The 15229-nt window shown below is 36.0% G+C and overlaps 1 protein-coding gene across 1 annotated transcript in view; it reads right to left on the reverse strand.

Moving 5' to 3' along the window:
- Positions 1-15229, reverse strand: part of galnt9 (polypeptide N-acetylgalactosaminyltransferase 9) — a 331066-nt gene that overhangs the window by 222443 nt on the left and 93394 nt on the right. The window contains exon 4 of the mRNA XM_061985891.2: positions 2495-2669. Coding sequence (XP_061841875.1) covers positions 2495-2669 — 175 coding nt within the window. The remainder of the gene's footprint in view (positions 1-2494; positions 2670-15229) is intronic.

Genomic DNA, 15229 nt, shown 5'->3' on the forward strand with positions numbered 1-15229 from the left:
TTTTTTGGTGAAAAAGTCGGATTTTTTCTGTCAAAACGTCGGGGTTTTTTGTGTCAAAAAGTCGGGATTTTTTTCTGTCAGAAAGTCGGGTTTTTTTCTTTTAAAAAATCGGGATTTTTTCTTTCAAAAAGTCGGGATGTTTTCTGTCAGAAAGTCGGGATTTTTCCTGTCAAAAAGTCGGGATTTTTTCTGTCAAAAAGTCGGGATGTTTTGTGTCAAAAAGTCGGGATTTTTTCTGTCAAAAAATGATTTTTTCCTGTCAAAAAGTCTTGGATTTTTTTCTGTGAAAAAATCTGTATTTTCCTTGTGGAAAAATTAGGGATTTTCTTTGTGAAAAAGTCAGAATTTTTTTGTCAAAAAGTCGGGATTTTTTTAGTCCAAAAGTCGGTAGTTTTTCCGTCAAAAAGTCTGTTTTTTTCTGTCAAAAATTCAGGATTTTTCCTGTCAAAAAGTCGGGATTTTTTCTGTCAAAAAGTCGGGATGTTTTGTGTCAAAAAGTCAGGATTTTTTCTGTCAAAAAATGATTTTTTCCTGTAAAAAAGTCTTGGATTTTTTTCTGTGAAAAAATCTGTATTTTTTTTGTGGAAAAATTTGGGATTTTTTGTGTGAAAAAGTCAGAATTTTTTTGTCAAAAAGTCGGGATTTTTTTTAGTCCAAAAGTTGGTAGTTTTTCCGTCAAAAAGTCGAGTTTTTTCTCTCAAAAAGTCAGGATATTGCTGTGAAAAAGTTGAATTTATTTTTGTCAAAAAATCGGCCTGTAAAAAAAATCGAGATTTTTTCCGTCAAAAAATCGGGATTTTTCTGTCAAAATATCGGGATTTCTTCTGTCAAAAAAATCGAGATTTTTTTTGTGAAAAAGTCGGATTTTTTCTGTCAAAAAGTCAGTTTTTTTCTGTCAAAAAGTCGGGGTTTTTTGTGTCAAAAAGTCGGGATTTTTTTCTGTCAGAAAGTCGGGTTTTTCTCTTTAAAAAAATTGGGATTTTTTCTTTCAAAAAGTCGGGATGTTTTCTGTCAAAAAGTCGGGATTTTTCCTGTCAAAAAGTCGGGATTTTTTCTGTCAAAAAGTCGGGATGTTTTGTGTCAAAAAGTCGGGATTTTTTCTGTCAAAAAATGATTTTTTCCTGTAAAAAAGTCTTGGATTTTTTTCTGTGAAAAAATCTGTATTTTTTTTGTGGAAAAATTTGGGATTTTTTGTGTGAAAAAGTCAGAATTTTTTTGTCAAAAAGTCGGGATTTTTTTTAGTCCAAAAGTTGGTAGTTTTTCCGTCAAAAAGTCGAGTTTTTTCTCTCAAAAAGTCAGGATATTGCTGTGAAAAAGTTGAATTTATTTTTGTCAAAAAATCGGCCTGTAAAAAAAATCGAGATTTTTTCCGTCAAAAAATCTGGATTTTTCTGTCAAAATATCGGGATTTCTTCTGTCAAAAAAATCGATATTTTTTTTGTGAAAAAGTCGGATTTTTTCTGTCAAAAAGTCAGTTTTTTTCTGTCAAAAAGTCGGGGTTTTTTGTGTCAAAAAGTCGGGATTTTTTTCTGTCAGAAAGTCGGGTTTTTCTCTTTAAAAAAATTGGGATTTTTTCTTTCAAAAAGTCGGGATGTTTTGTGTCAAAAAGTCGGGATTTTTTCTGTCAAAAAATGATTTTTTCCTGTCAAAAAGTCTTGGATTTTTTTCTGTGAAAAAATCTGTATTTTCCTTGTGGAAAAATTAGGGATTTTTTGTGTGAAAAAGTCAGAATTGTTTTGTCAAAAAGTCGGGATTCTTTTTTAATCCAAAAGTCGGTAGTTTTTCTGTCAAAAAGTCTGTTTTTTTCTGTCAAAAATTCGAGTTTTTTCTGTCAAAAAGTCAGGATATTTCTGTGAAAAAGTAGAATTTATTTTTGTCAAAAAATCGGGATTTTTTTCCTGTAAAAAAAAAATCGAGATTTTTTCCGTCAAAAAATCGGGTTTTTTTCCGTCAAAAAATTGGGTTTTTTTCCGTCAAAAAAAAAAATCGGGATTTTTTTCCATCAAAAAATCGGGATTTTTTCCGTCAAAAAATCGGGATGTTTCTGTCAAAAAAAATTTTTTTTTTTTTTTTTGAAGTCTGGATTTTTTTCTGTCAAAATACCGGACAGCACTAGTATATTATATATATATATATATATATATATATATATATATATATATATATATATATATATATATATATATATATATATATATATATATATATATATATATATATATATATATAAATAACTGCTTGATATATATATATATTATATATTTTATTTATGAAATAAGCAACAACCTTCATCAGATGGAACCTGCACTGAGAAGGTCACACAGCTGAAAAGTGCAGCACTATACATCAAAATGCAGGCAGCCTTCCAACGTGCGCATTTCAGTGACAATGCAAATTTGTACCGGAAAGATGAAAAGAAAGCAAAACCATCAGGTGACAAAAGACACAGGTGGGACATCTGACCTGCTTTTTGTTCAACACGACATTCTCTTACCAGCCTGAGTTGAACTCCACGTGGGCATCAAAGAAGCCGACGACGGGGGCCGTGGCCGCGTTCCAGCCGTGTATTCTGGCTCGGATCAGACCCTCCCGCTTGATGTTCCGCACAATCTTGACCAGGCCGGGGTAACGCTTGTTCACATACTGGTCCAAGTTAAACTTCAGCTCCACTGAAAGAGGACAGATTTAAACAGAATTGCTCACTCAATGATTGACAAGTCAGGTACAGAAAGTCACCACAAACATAAATGTTGGTTTCGTTTATTTAGATTAAACCCGGGATTCTCAAATTGCGGTACGGTACACATGCGCCATCTAGTGGTACGCTGAAGATTCAGTTGAATAAAGTACAGTGTTTTATATCGGGAATGCCCTCCCGGTAACAGTTAGAGATGCTACCTCAGTAGAAGCATTTAAGTCCCATCTCAAAACTCATTTGTATACTCTAGCCTTTAAATAGACCCCCCTTTTAGACCAGTTGATCTGCCGTCTCTTTTCTGCTCTGCCCCCCTCTCCTGCATGGAGAGGTTATCAGGTAACCACAGATTTTCGCTAGCTGTTCAAAGTCAGGACCCGGGGTGCCCCACTCATCTGTGCATCAGTTGATGACGTCTCTGTGCTGCTGACTTCTCTCCACTCAATATGATCTCCTGCTGGTCCCACTATGGACTGGACTCTCACACTATTAACTAGATCCAGTATAGACTGGACTCTCACTATTATGTTAGATCCACTATGGACTGGACTCTCACACTATTATGTTAGATCCACTATGGACTGTACTCTCACACTATGATGTTAGATCCACTATGGACTGAACTCTCACATTATTATGTTAGATCCACTATGGACTGGACTCTCACACTATTATGTTAGATGCACTATGGACTGAAATCTCACACTAGTATGTTAGATCCACTATGGACTGGACTCTCACTATTATGTTAGATCCACTATGGACTGGACTCTCACACTATTATGTTAGATCCATTATGGATTGGACTCACACTATTTTGTTGGATCCACTATGGACTGGACTCTCACACTATTATGTTAGATCCACTATGGACTGGACTCTCACTATTATGTTAGATCCACTATGGACTGGACTCTCACACTATTATGTTAGATCCACTATGGACTGGACTCTCATTATTATGTTAAATCCACTATGGACTGGACTCTCTCACTATTATGTTAGATCCACTATGGACTGGACTCTCACACTATTATGTTAGATCCACTATGGACTGGACTCTCACACTATTATGTTAGATCCACTATGGACTGGACTCTCACACAATTATGTTAGATCCACTATGGACTGGACTCTCACACAATTATGTTAGATCCACTATGGACTGGACTCTCACACTATTATGTTAGATCCACTATGGACTGGACTCTCACACTATTATGTTAGATCCACTATGGACTGGACTCTCACACTATTATATTAGATCCACTATGGACTGGACTCTCACACTCTAATGTTAGATCCACTATGGACTGGACTCTCACACTATTAACTAGATCCACTATAGACTGGACTCTCACACTCTAATGTTAGATCCACTATGGACTGGACTCTCACTATTATGTTAGATCCACTACGGACTGGACTCTCACACTATTATGTTAGATCCACTATGGACTGAACTCTCACACTATTATGTTAGATCCACTATGGACTGAACTCTCACACTATTATGTTAGATCCACTATGGACTGAACTCTCACACTATTATGTTCGATCCACTATGGACTGTACTCTCACACTATTATGTTAAATCCACTATGGACTGGACTCTCACTATTATGTTAGATCCACTATGGACTGGACTCTCACTATTATGTTGGATACAGTATGGACTGGACTCTCACTATTATGTTAGATCCACTATGGACTGGACTCTCACTATTATGTTAGATCCACTATGGACTGGACTCTCACTATTATGTTAGATCCACTATAGACTGGACTCTCACTATTATGTTAGATCCACTATGGACTGGACTCTCACGCTATTATGTTAGATCCACTATGGACTGGACTCTCACACTATTATGTTAGATCCACTATGGACTCGACTCTCACACTATTATGTTAGATCCACTTTGGACTGGACTCTCACACTATTATGTTAGATCCACTATGGACTGGACTCTCACTATTATGTTAGATCCACTATGGACTGGACTCTCATTATTATGTTAGATCCACTATGGACTGGACTCTCACGCTATTATGTTAGATCCACTATGGACTGGACTCTCACACTATTATGTTTGATCCACTATGGACTGGACTCTCATCATTATGTTAGATCCACTATGGACTGGACTCTCACTATTATGTTAGATCCACTATGGACTGGACTCTCACTATTATGTTAGATCCACTATGGACTGGACTCTCACTATTATGTTAGATCCACTATGAACTGGACTCACACTATTATGTTAGATCCACTATGGACTGGTTGGCCCTGCGATGAGGTGGCGACTTGTCCAGGGTGTACCCCGCCTTCCGCCCAATTGTAGCTGAGATAGGCTCCAGCGCCCCCCGCGACCCCAAAGGGAATAAGCGGTAGAAAATGGATGGATGGGATGGCACTATGGACTGGACTCTCACTTTTACTACTATAAATTTTAAAATGAGTTGTTTTTTCCCTGAACATTCAACAGTGCAATGGTTATGCAGCAGTGTTGCTACTGTACACATGAGTTATTGTGTACTCTCTAAATGATGTACTGCTTTGCTGACAGATCATCTGTTCAACGAGAATATGCACTCTCCACTACTCCTGCTGATGAGGCTGCTTGTCATGGCTGGAAACAAAGTTTGCCAGGTAGCCATTCAGCTGCACAAATTGATGTCTGAGTGTGACGATAGATGGCTGCTTCTTTGGGTTCTTGCTGACTGTTCCACTTTCAGAGGGAGAAATGAATAAGGACGCAAGAGACACTCGGGCTTTGAACATCTTCCACAGATACGTTAGTTAGCTTTCGACATAAATCATTCACTGGATGTATAAAAAAAAACCCTGAAAAGACTCAGTCAGTAAAAGAGTAAAAATAAAGTAAGGATTATATTGACTGAGACCCCCAGAAGTAATATTGTAAAAATCTGCCTGAGGAAAGTAATGTAAAAAAAAAAAAATACGAGTGAGCTGCATCTTTGATTAAACCTGCTCTGACATTTCCGTATTTGTCTCTCTTCCTTGTCTTGTGTATAACATAAAAGTCTGGATTTTTTCTGTCAAAAAGTCGGGTTTTCTTCTGTTAAAAAGTCTGGTTTTTTTCTTTCAAAAAGTCGGGTTTCCTTCTGTTAAAAAGTCGGGTTTTTTTCCGTCAAAAAGTCGGGATTTTTTTCTGTCAAAAAGTTGGGTTTTTTTCGTTTTAAAAAAATCGGGATTTTTTCTTTCAAAAAGTCGGGGTGTTTTCTGTAAAAAAATCGGGATTTTTCCTGTCAAAAAGTCCGGATTTTTTCTTTCAAAAAGTCGGGATGTTTTGTGTCAAAAAGTCTGGATTTTTTTCTGTCAAAAAAGGATTTTTTTCTGTCATAAAGTCTTGGATTTTTTTCCGTGAAAATATCTGTATTTTTTCTGTGGAAAAATTCGGGATTTTTCTGTGAAAAAGTCTGATTTTTTTTTGTCAAAAAGTCGGGATTTTTTTTTAGTCCAAAAGTTTGTAGTTTTCCGTCAAAAAAAATCGTTTTTTTTTCCGTCAAAAAGTCTATTTTTTTCTGTCAAAAAGTCAGGGTATTTCTGTGAAAAAAATGAATTTATTTTTGTCAAAAAATCGGGATTGTTTCCTGTCAAAAAAAAGTCTGGATTTTTTTCTGTCAAAAAGTCGGGTTTCCTTCTGTTAAAAAGTCGGGTTTTTTTCTGTCAAAAAGTCGGGATTTTTTTCTGTCAAAAAGTTGGGTTTTTTTCGTTTTAAAAAAATCGGGATTTTTTCTTTCAAAAAATCGGGGTGTTTTCTGTAAAAAAAATTCGGGATTTTTCCTGTCAAAAAGTCGGGATTTTTTTCTGTCAAAAAGTCGGGATGTTTTGTGTCAAAATGTCGGATTTTTTCTGTTAAAAATGACTTTTTTCTGTCAAAAAGTCTTGGATTTTTTTCCGTGAAAATATCTGTATTTTTTTTGTGGAAAAATTCAGGATTTTTTCTGTGAAAAAGTCTGAATTTTTTTTGTCAAAAAGTCGGGATTTTTTCTGTCAAAAAAGGATTTTTTTCTGTCAAAAAGTCTTGGATTTTTTTCTGTGAAAATATCTGTATTTTTTTTGTGGAAAAATTCGGGATTTTCTTCTGTGAAAAAGTCTGAATTTTTTTTGTCAAAAAGTCGGGATTTTTTTGAGTCCAAAAGTCTGTAGTTTTCCGTCAAAAAGTCTGTTTTTTTTCTGTCAAAAAATCGAGTTTTTTCTGTCACAAAGTCAGGATATTTCTGTCAAAAAGTTGAATTTATTTTTGTCAAAAAATCGGGATTGTTTCCTGTCAAAAAAATTCCTGGATTTTTTCTGTCAAAAAGTCGGGATTTTTTTCTGTCAAAAAGTTGGGTTTTTTTCGTTTTAAAAAAATCGGGATTTTTTCTTTCAAAAAGTCGGGGTGTTTTCTGTAAAAAATTCGGGATTTTTCCTGTCAAAGAGTCGGGATTTTTTTCTGTCAAAAAGTCGGGATGTTTTGTGTCAAAAAGTCGGGATTTTTTCTGTTAAAAAGGATTTTTTTCCGTCAAAAAGTCTTGGATTTTTTTCTGTGAAAATATCTGTATTTTTTTGTGGAAAAATTCGGGATTTTTTCCGTGAAAAAGTCTGTATTTTTTTGTCAAAAAGTCGGGAATTTTTTTGAGTCCAAAAGTCTGTAGTTTTCCGTCAAAAAAGTCTGTTTTTTTCTGTCAAAAAGTCGAGTTTTTTCCGTCAAAAAGTCAGGATATTTCTGTCAAAAAGTTGAATTTATTTTTGTCAAAAAATCGGGATTGTTTCCTGTCAAAAAAAAGTCTGGATTTTTTCTGTCAAAAAGTCGGGTTTCCTTCTGTTAAAAAGTCGGGTTTTTTTCTGTCAAAAAGTCGGGATTTTTTCTTTCAAAAAGTCGGGGTGTTTTCTGTAAAAAAAATTCGGGATTTTTCCTGTCAAAAAGTCGGGATTTTTTTCTGTCAAAAAGTCGGGATGTTTTGTGTCAAAATGTCGGATTTTTTTCTGTTAAAAATGACTTTTTTCTGTCAAAAAGTCTTGGATTTTTTCCGTGAAAATATCTGTATTTTTTTTGTGGAAAAATTCGGGATTTTTTCTGTGAAAAATTCTGAATTTTTCTTGTCAAAAAGTCGGGATTTTTTCTGTCAAAAAGTCGGGATGTTTTGTGTCAAAAAGTCGGGATTTTTTCTGTCAAAAAATGATTTTTTTCTGTCAAAAAGTCTTGGATTTTTTTCTGTGAAAATATCTGTATTTTTTTGTGGAAAAATTCGGGATTTTTTTCTGTGAAAAAGTCTGAATTTTTTTTGTCAAAAAGTCGGGATTTTTTCTGTCAAAAAAGGATTTTTTTCTGTCAAAAAGTCTTGGATTTTTTTCTGTGAAAATATCTGTATTTTTTTTTGTGGAAAAATTCGGGATTTTTTTCTGTGAAAAAGTCTGAAATTTTTTTGTCAAAAAGTCGGGATTTTTTTGAGTCCAAAAGTCTGTAGTTTTCCGTCAAAAAGTCTGTTTTTTTTTCTGTCAAAAAATCGAGTTTTTTCTGTCAAAAAGTCAGGATATTTCTGTCAAAAAGTTGAATTTATTTTTGTCAAAAAATCGGGATTGTTTCCTGTCAAAAAAATTCCTGGATTTTTCTGTCAAAAAGTCGGGATTTTTTTCTGTCAAAAAGTTGGGTTTTTTTCGTTTTAAAAAAATCGGGATTTTTTCTTTCAAAAAGTCGGGGTGTTTTCTGTAAAAAATTCGGGATTTTTCCTGTCAAAAAGTCGGGATTTTTTTCTGTCAAAAAGTCGGGATGTTTTGTGTCAAAAAGTCGGGATTTTTTCTGTTAAAAAGGATTTTTTTCCGTCAAAAAGTCTTGGATTTTTTTTCTGTGAAAATATCTGTATTTTTTTTGTGGAAAAATTCGGGATTTTTTCCGTGAAAAAGTCTGTATTTTTTTGGTCAAAAAGTCGGGATTTTTATGAGTCCAAAAGTCTGTAGTTTTCCGTCAAAAAAGTCTGTTTTTTTCTGTCAAAAAGTCGAGTTTTTTCCGTCAAAAAGTCAGGATATTTCTGTCAAAAAGTAGAATTTATTTTTGTGAAAAAATCGGGATTGTTTCCTGTCAAAAAAAATCTGGATTTTTTCCGTCAAAAAGTCGGGTTTCCTTCTGTTAAAAAGTTGGGTTTTTTTCTGTCAAAAAGTCGGGATTTTTTTCTGTCAAAAAGTTGGGTTTTTTTCGTTTTAAAAAAATCGGGATTTTTTCTTTCAAAAAGTCGGGGTGTTTTCTGTAAAAAAAATTCGGGATTTTTCCTGTCAAAAAGTCGGGATTTTTTTCTGTCAAAAAGTCGGGATGTTTTGTGTCAAAAAGTTGGGATTTTTTCTGTTAAAAAGGATTTTTTTCTGTCAAAAAGTCTTGGATTTTTTTCCGTGAAAATATCTGTATTTTTTCTGTGGAAAAATTCGGGATTTTTCTGTGAAAAAGTCTGATTTTTTTTTGTCAAAAAGTCGGGATTTTTTTTTAGTCCAAAAGTTTGTAGTTTTCCGTCAAAAAAATCGTTTTTTTTTCCGTCAAAAAGTCTATTTTTTTCTGTCAAAAAGTCAGGGTATTTCTGTGAAAAAAATGAATTCATTTTTGTCAAAAAATCGGGATTGTTTCCTGTCAAAAAAAAGTCTGGATTTTTTTCTGTCAAAAAGTCGGGTTTCCTTCTGTTAAAAAGTCGGGTTTTTTTCTGTCAAAAAGTCGGGATTTTTTTCTGTCAAAAAGTTGGGTTTTTTTCGTTTTAAAAAAATCGGGATTTTTTCTTTCAAAAAGTCGGGGTGTTTTCTGTAAAAAAAATTCGGGATTTTTCCTGTCAAAAAGTCGGGATTTTTTTCTGTCAAAAAGTCGGGATGTTTTGTGTCAAAATGTCGGATTTTTTCTGTTAAAAATGACTTTTTTCTGTCAAAAAGTCTTGGATTTTTTTCCGTGAAAATATCTGTATTTTTTTTGGGGAAAAATTCGGGATTTTTTCTGTGAAAAAGTCTGAATTTTTTTTGTCAAAAAGTCGGGATTTTTTCTGTCAAAAAAGGATTTTTTTCTGTCAAAAAGTCTTGGATTTTTTTCTGTGAAAATATCTGTATTTTTTTTGTGGAAAAATTCGGGATTTTCTTCTGTGAAAAAGTCTGAATTTTTTTTGTCAAAAAGTCGGGATTTTTTTGAGTCCAAAAGTCTGTAGTTTTCCGTCAAAAAGTCTGTTTTTTTTCTGTCAAAAAATCGAGTTTTTTCTGTCACAAAGTCAGGATATTTCTGTCAAAAAGTTGAATTTATTTTTGTCAAAAAATCGGGATTGTTTCCTGTCAAAAAAATTCCTGGATTTTTTCTGTCAAAAAGTCGGGATTTTTTTCTGTCAAAAAGTTGGGGTTTTTTCGTTTTAAAAAAATCGGGATTTTTTCTTTCAAAAAGTCGGGGTGTTTTCTGTAAAAAATTCGGGATTTTTCCTGTCAAAGAGTCGGGATTTTTTTCTGTCAAAAAGTCGGGATGTTTTGTGTCAAAAAGTCGGGATTTTTTCTGTTAAAAAGGATTTTTTTCCGTCAAAAAGTCTTGGATTTTTTTCTGTGAAAATATCTGTATTTTTTTGTGGAAAAATTCGGGATTTTTTCCGTGAAAAAGTCTGTATTTTTTTTGTCAAAAAGTCGGGATTTTTTTGAGTCCAAAAGTCTGTAGTTTTCCGTCAAAAAAGTCTGTTTTTTTCTGTCAAAAAGTCGAGTTTTTTCCGTCAAAAAGTCAGGATATTTCTGTCAAAAAGTTGAATTTATTTTTGTCAAAAAATCGGGATTGTTTCCTGTCAAAAAAAAGTCTGGATTTTTTCTGTCAAAAAGTCGGGTTTCCTTCTGTTAAAAAGTCGGGTTTTTTTCTGTCAAAAAGTCGGGATTTTTTCTTTCAAAAAGTCGGGGTGTTTTCTGTAAAAAAAATTCGGGATTTTTCCTGTCAAAAAGTCGGGATTTTTTTCTGTCAAAAAGTCGGGATGTTTTGTGTCAAAATGTCGGATTTTTTTCTGTTAAAAATGACTTTTTTCTGTCAAAAAGTCTTGGATTTTTTCCGTGAAAATATCTGTATTTTTTTTGTGGAAAAATTCGGGATTTTTTCTGTGAAAAATTCTGAATTTTTCTTGTCAAAAAGTCGGGATTTTTTCTGTCAAAAAGTCGGGATGTTTTGTGTCAAAAAGTCGGGATTTTTTCTGTCAAAAAATTATTTTTTTCCGTCAAAAAGTCTTGGATTTTTTTCTGTGAAAATATCTGTATTTTTTTGTGGAAAAATTCGGGATTTTTTTCTGTGAAAAAGTCTGAATTCTTTTTGTCAAAAAGTCGGGATTTTTTCTGTCAAAAAAGGATTTTTTTCTGTCAAAAAGTCTTGGATTTTTTTCTGTGAAAATATCTGTATTTTTTTTTGTGGAAAAATTCGGGATTTTTTTCTGTGAAAAAGTCTGAAATTTTTTTGTCAAAAAGTCGGGATTTTTTTGAGTCCAAAAGTCTGTAGTTTTCCGTCAAAAAGTCTGTTTTTTTTCTGTCAAAAAATCGAGTTTTTTCTGTCAAAAAGTCAGGATATTTCTGTCAAAAAGTTGAATTTATTTTTGTCAAAAAATCGGGATTGTTTCCTGTCAAAAAAATTCCTGGATTTTTCTGTCAAAAAGTCGGGATTTTTTTCTGTCAAAAAGTTGGTTTTTTTTCGTTTTAAAAAAATCGGGATTTTTTCTTTCAAAAAGTCGGGGTGTTTTCTGTAAAAAATTCGGGATTTTTCCTGTCAAAAAGTCGGGATTTTTTTCTGTCAAAAAGTCGGGATGTTTTGTGTCAAAAAGTCTGGATTTTTTCTGTTAAAAAGGATTTTTTTCCGTCAAAAAGTCTTGGATTTTTTTTCTGTGAAAATATCTGTATTTTTTTTGTGGAAAAATTCGGGATTTTTTCCATGAAAAAGTCTGTATTTTTTTTGTCAAAAAGTCGGGATTTTTATGAGTCCAAAAGTCTGTAGTTTTCCGTCAAAAAAGTCTGTTTTTTTCTGTCAAAAAGTCGAGTTTTTTCCGTCAAAAAGTCAGGATATTTCTGTCAAAAAGTAGAATTTATTTTTGTGAAAAAATCGGGATTGTTTCCTGTCAAAAAAAATCTGGATTTTTTCCGTCAAAAAGTCGGGTTTCCTTCTGTTAAAAAGTCGGGTTTTTTTCTGTCAAAAAGTCGGGATTTTTTTCTGTCAAAAAGTTGGGTTTTTTTCGTTTTAAAAAAATCGGGATTTTTTCTTTCAAAAAGTCGGGGTGTTTTCTGTAAAAAAAATTCGGGATTTTTCCTGTCAAAAAGTCGGGATTTTTTTCTGTCAAAAAGTCGGGATGTTTTGTGTCAAAAAGTTGGGATTTTTTCTGTTAAAAAGGATTTTTTTCTGTCAAAAAGTCTTGGATTTTTTTCTGTGAAAATATCTGTATTTTTTTTGTGGAAAAATTCGGGATTTTTTCTGTGAAAAAGTCTGATTTTTTTTTGTCAAAAAGTCGGGATTTTTTTTAGTCCAAAAGTCTGTAGTTAAATATGTATTCTGATATATGTTATTCATAGAAAATGAGCCAAAGTCAGTGAGTCTAAGTTTGAAAAATGTATTAATTGTATCATTTTTCTTTTAATAAAAAATTAAAACGGGTCCCACAGACCCAAACACCCTACAAGGGTTAATCCTTAACAATAATAACAATAATAATAATAACAATACCCAAGTTCTTTTGGATGACATATATGTTGAGTAAGAAGGACCAACGAGACAGAAAAGTACTTGGCAAAGTTTTACTAAAGATTCAGGAGACCAGCCCTTACAACGCGACAATAGCATCAGCAAGAAGAGGTCTACATTCAAACAAAAAGAATCAGTTTATGTAGAGCGAAAACCGACCCTCCCGCCCAGAAAGAAATACAGCTGTTGTTCCAAACAGATAAGGCCTTCTCCACAGAAAGGGAGTATGTTATACTCCTAGCAGACCGTACGGTGCCTTAGAGGTGAAACAAAGAGTTTAGTAGCGGACATAAGATAAAGACCCAAAGTGTTCACATGGGAAAATATTAGCTGATTCAAACATGACTATCCATCCATCCATCCATCATCCTCCGCTTATCCGAGGTCGGGTCGCGGGGGCAGCAGCCTAAGCAGGGAAGCCCAGACTTCCCTCTCCCCAGCCACTTCGTCCAGCTGCTCCCGGGGGATCCCAAGGCGTTCCCAGGCCAGCCGGGAGACATAGTCTTCCCAACGTGTCCTGGGTCTTCCTCGTGGCCTCCTACCAGTCGGACGTGCCCTAAACACCTGCCTAGGGAGGCGCTCGGGTGGCATCCTGACCAGATGCCCGAACCACCTCATCTGGCTCCTCTCGATGTGGAGGAGCAGCGGCTTTACTTTGAGCTCCTCCCGGATGACAGAGCTTCTCACCCTATCTCTAAGGGAGAGTCCCGCCACCCGGCGGAGGAAACTCATTTCGGCCGCTTGTACCCGTGATCTTGTCCTTTCGGTCATAACCCAAAGCTCATGACCATAGGTGAGGATGGGAACATAGATCGACCGGTAAATTGAGAGCTTTGCCTTCCGGCTCAGCTCCTTCTTCACCACAACAGATCGATACAGCGTCCTCATTACTGAAGATGCCGCACCGATCCGCCTGTCGATCTCACGATCCACTCTTCCCTCACTCGTGAACAAGACTCCGAGGTACTTGAACTCCTCCACTTGGGGAAGGGTCTCCTCCCCAACCCGAAGATGGCATTCCACCCTTTTCCGGGCGAGAACCATGGACTCGGACTTGGAGGTGCTGATTCTCATCCCAGTCGCTTCACACTGTCGGAGGCAGATATTTACATATATCCGAATTTAAGTTGTACTTCTTTTATTTCATAGTCATATTTGAAAACAGCTCGTGTTTTCCATTTCTTCTCTTGCTGCTCTGTCTACAAGTAAACTGTGTGTTAACCTTGAGTTCTTTGGAATGTGTTTTGACTAGCATTTGTTTTGTCTACAGAGATGGGACGAGAGAGAGGGTGGTGGGATCGGGAAGACAGACCATTTTGGGAGGCGCAATAGAATGTTCTAGGGTTAGACTGGTCTCAATCAATGTATATTGGCAAAGCTTTGAGAATATACAACAAAATACCTATTCTGTCTCTGGTGGTTTTTCAACTCAGCTTTAAGTGTCGGAAAGAACTTGGGAGCGAATTGTGACTTGAATTCCCTGGGAGGAACAACTGGTCCAAAACGCAACAACACTCAGCTGCGAACCGATCCAGTGAGAGCTGAAGATCCTGGCCAGACGAAGCCATCAGGACCACATCATCTGCAAAAAGCAGAGACCTAATCCTGCAGCCACCAAACCGCATCCCCTCAACGCCTTGACTGCGCCTAGAAATTCTGTCCATAAAAGTTATGAACAGAATGGGTGACAAAGGGCAGCCTTGGCGGAGTCCAACCCTCACCGGAAACGTGTCCGACTTACTGCCGGCAACGCGAACCAAGCTCTGACACTGATCATACAGGGAGCGGACCGCCACAATCAGACAGTCCGAAACCCCATACTCTCTGAGCACTCCCCACAGGACTTCCCGAGGGACACGGTCGAATGCCTTCTCCAAGTCCACAAAACACATGTAGACTGGTTGGGCAAACTCCCATGCACCCTCAAGGACCCTGCCGAGAGTATAGAGCTGGTCCACAGTTCCACAACCAGGAAAAAACGCACCAATAAGGCCAATCATTGAAATTTGATGACATCATCCAACATCAGCGCCCAGGTTTGCTGGCTTCCTGTCTGTTTTGCCGTGATTGTGTATAAATTAAAACGTCAACAATGAGCAACGTCGGTGAAATATGCGAGCGCGTGGTGCCGTCGTCTACTGGCCGCAAAAAATAAGACTCTGTTCTGATAAGATCTGAGTGGTCTGTGATCAAGAAAGGTCAACAGAGTGCGGTGGAAAAATCAGGTGTATTGGCGGTGTATAATGTCCAGGAGACGTGTGTAGTCACCGTTCTCTCCAATTAGGACTGATTTGTGTGTTTGCTCTTCTGCTGTTGTGCTTGATCGGATGAAATTCATTCATTAATGTGATGAAATAAGCATTGCTCAGGAAAAAAAACTGATCAGTTTTCATTCATTTCTAGGGCCAGGCTGGCACCATATAGGATTAGTCTGTTTTTGCTAAAGAAACATTGTGTGGATGCAACTGTTTTTTGCCTAATTTGTAGACATCACTTCATCCATGGTCTGGTGGCCATGGATAAAGTGCTGGCTGTCCAGAGTCGGGACCCTGGGTGGACGTTGGGGACGTCTCTGCGCTGCTGACCTGTCTCCGCTCGGGATGGTCTCTGGCTGGCCTTACTATGGACTGGACTCTCACTATTATGTTAGATCCACTATGGACTGGACTCTCACATTATTATGTTAGATCCACTATGGACTGGACTCTCACACTATTATGTTAGATCCACTATGGACTGGACTCTCACAATATTATGTTAGATCCACTATGGACTGGACTCTCACTATTATGTTAGATCCACTATGGACTGGACTCTCACA

This window comes from Nerophis lumbriciformis, linkage group LG12 (genome assembly GCF_033978685.3).
Source record: "Nerophis lumbriciformis linkage group LG12, RoL_Nlum_v2.1, whole genome shotgun sequence".
Taxonomy (NCBI): domain Eukaryota; kingdom Metazoa; phylum Chordata; class Actinopteri; order Syngnathiformes; family Syngnathidae; genus Nerophis; species Nerophis lumbriciformis.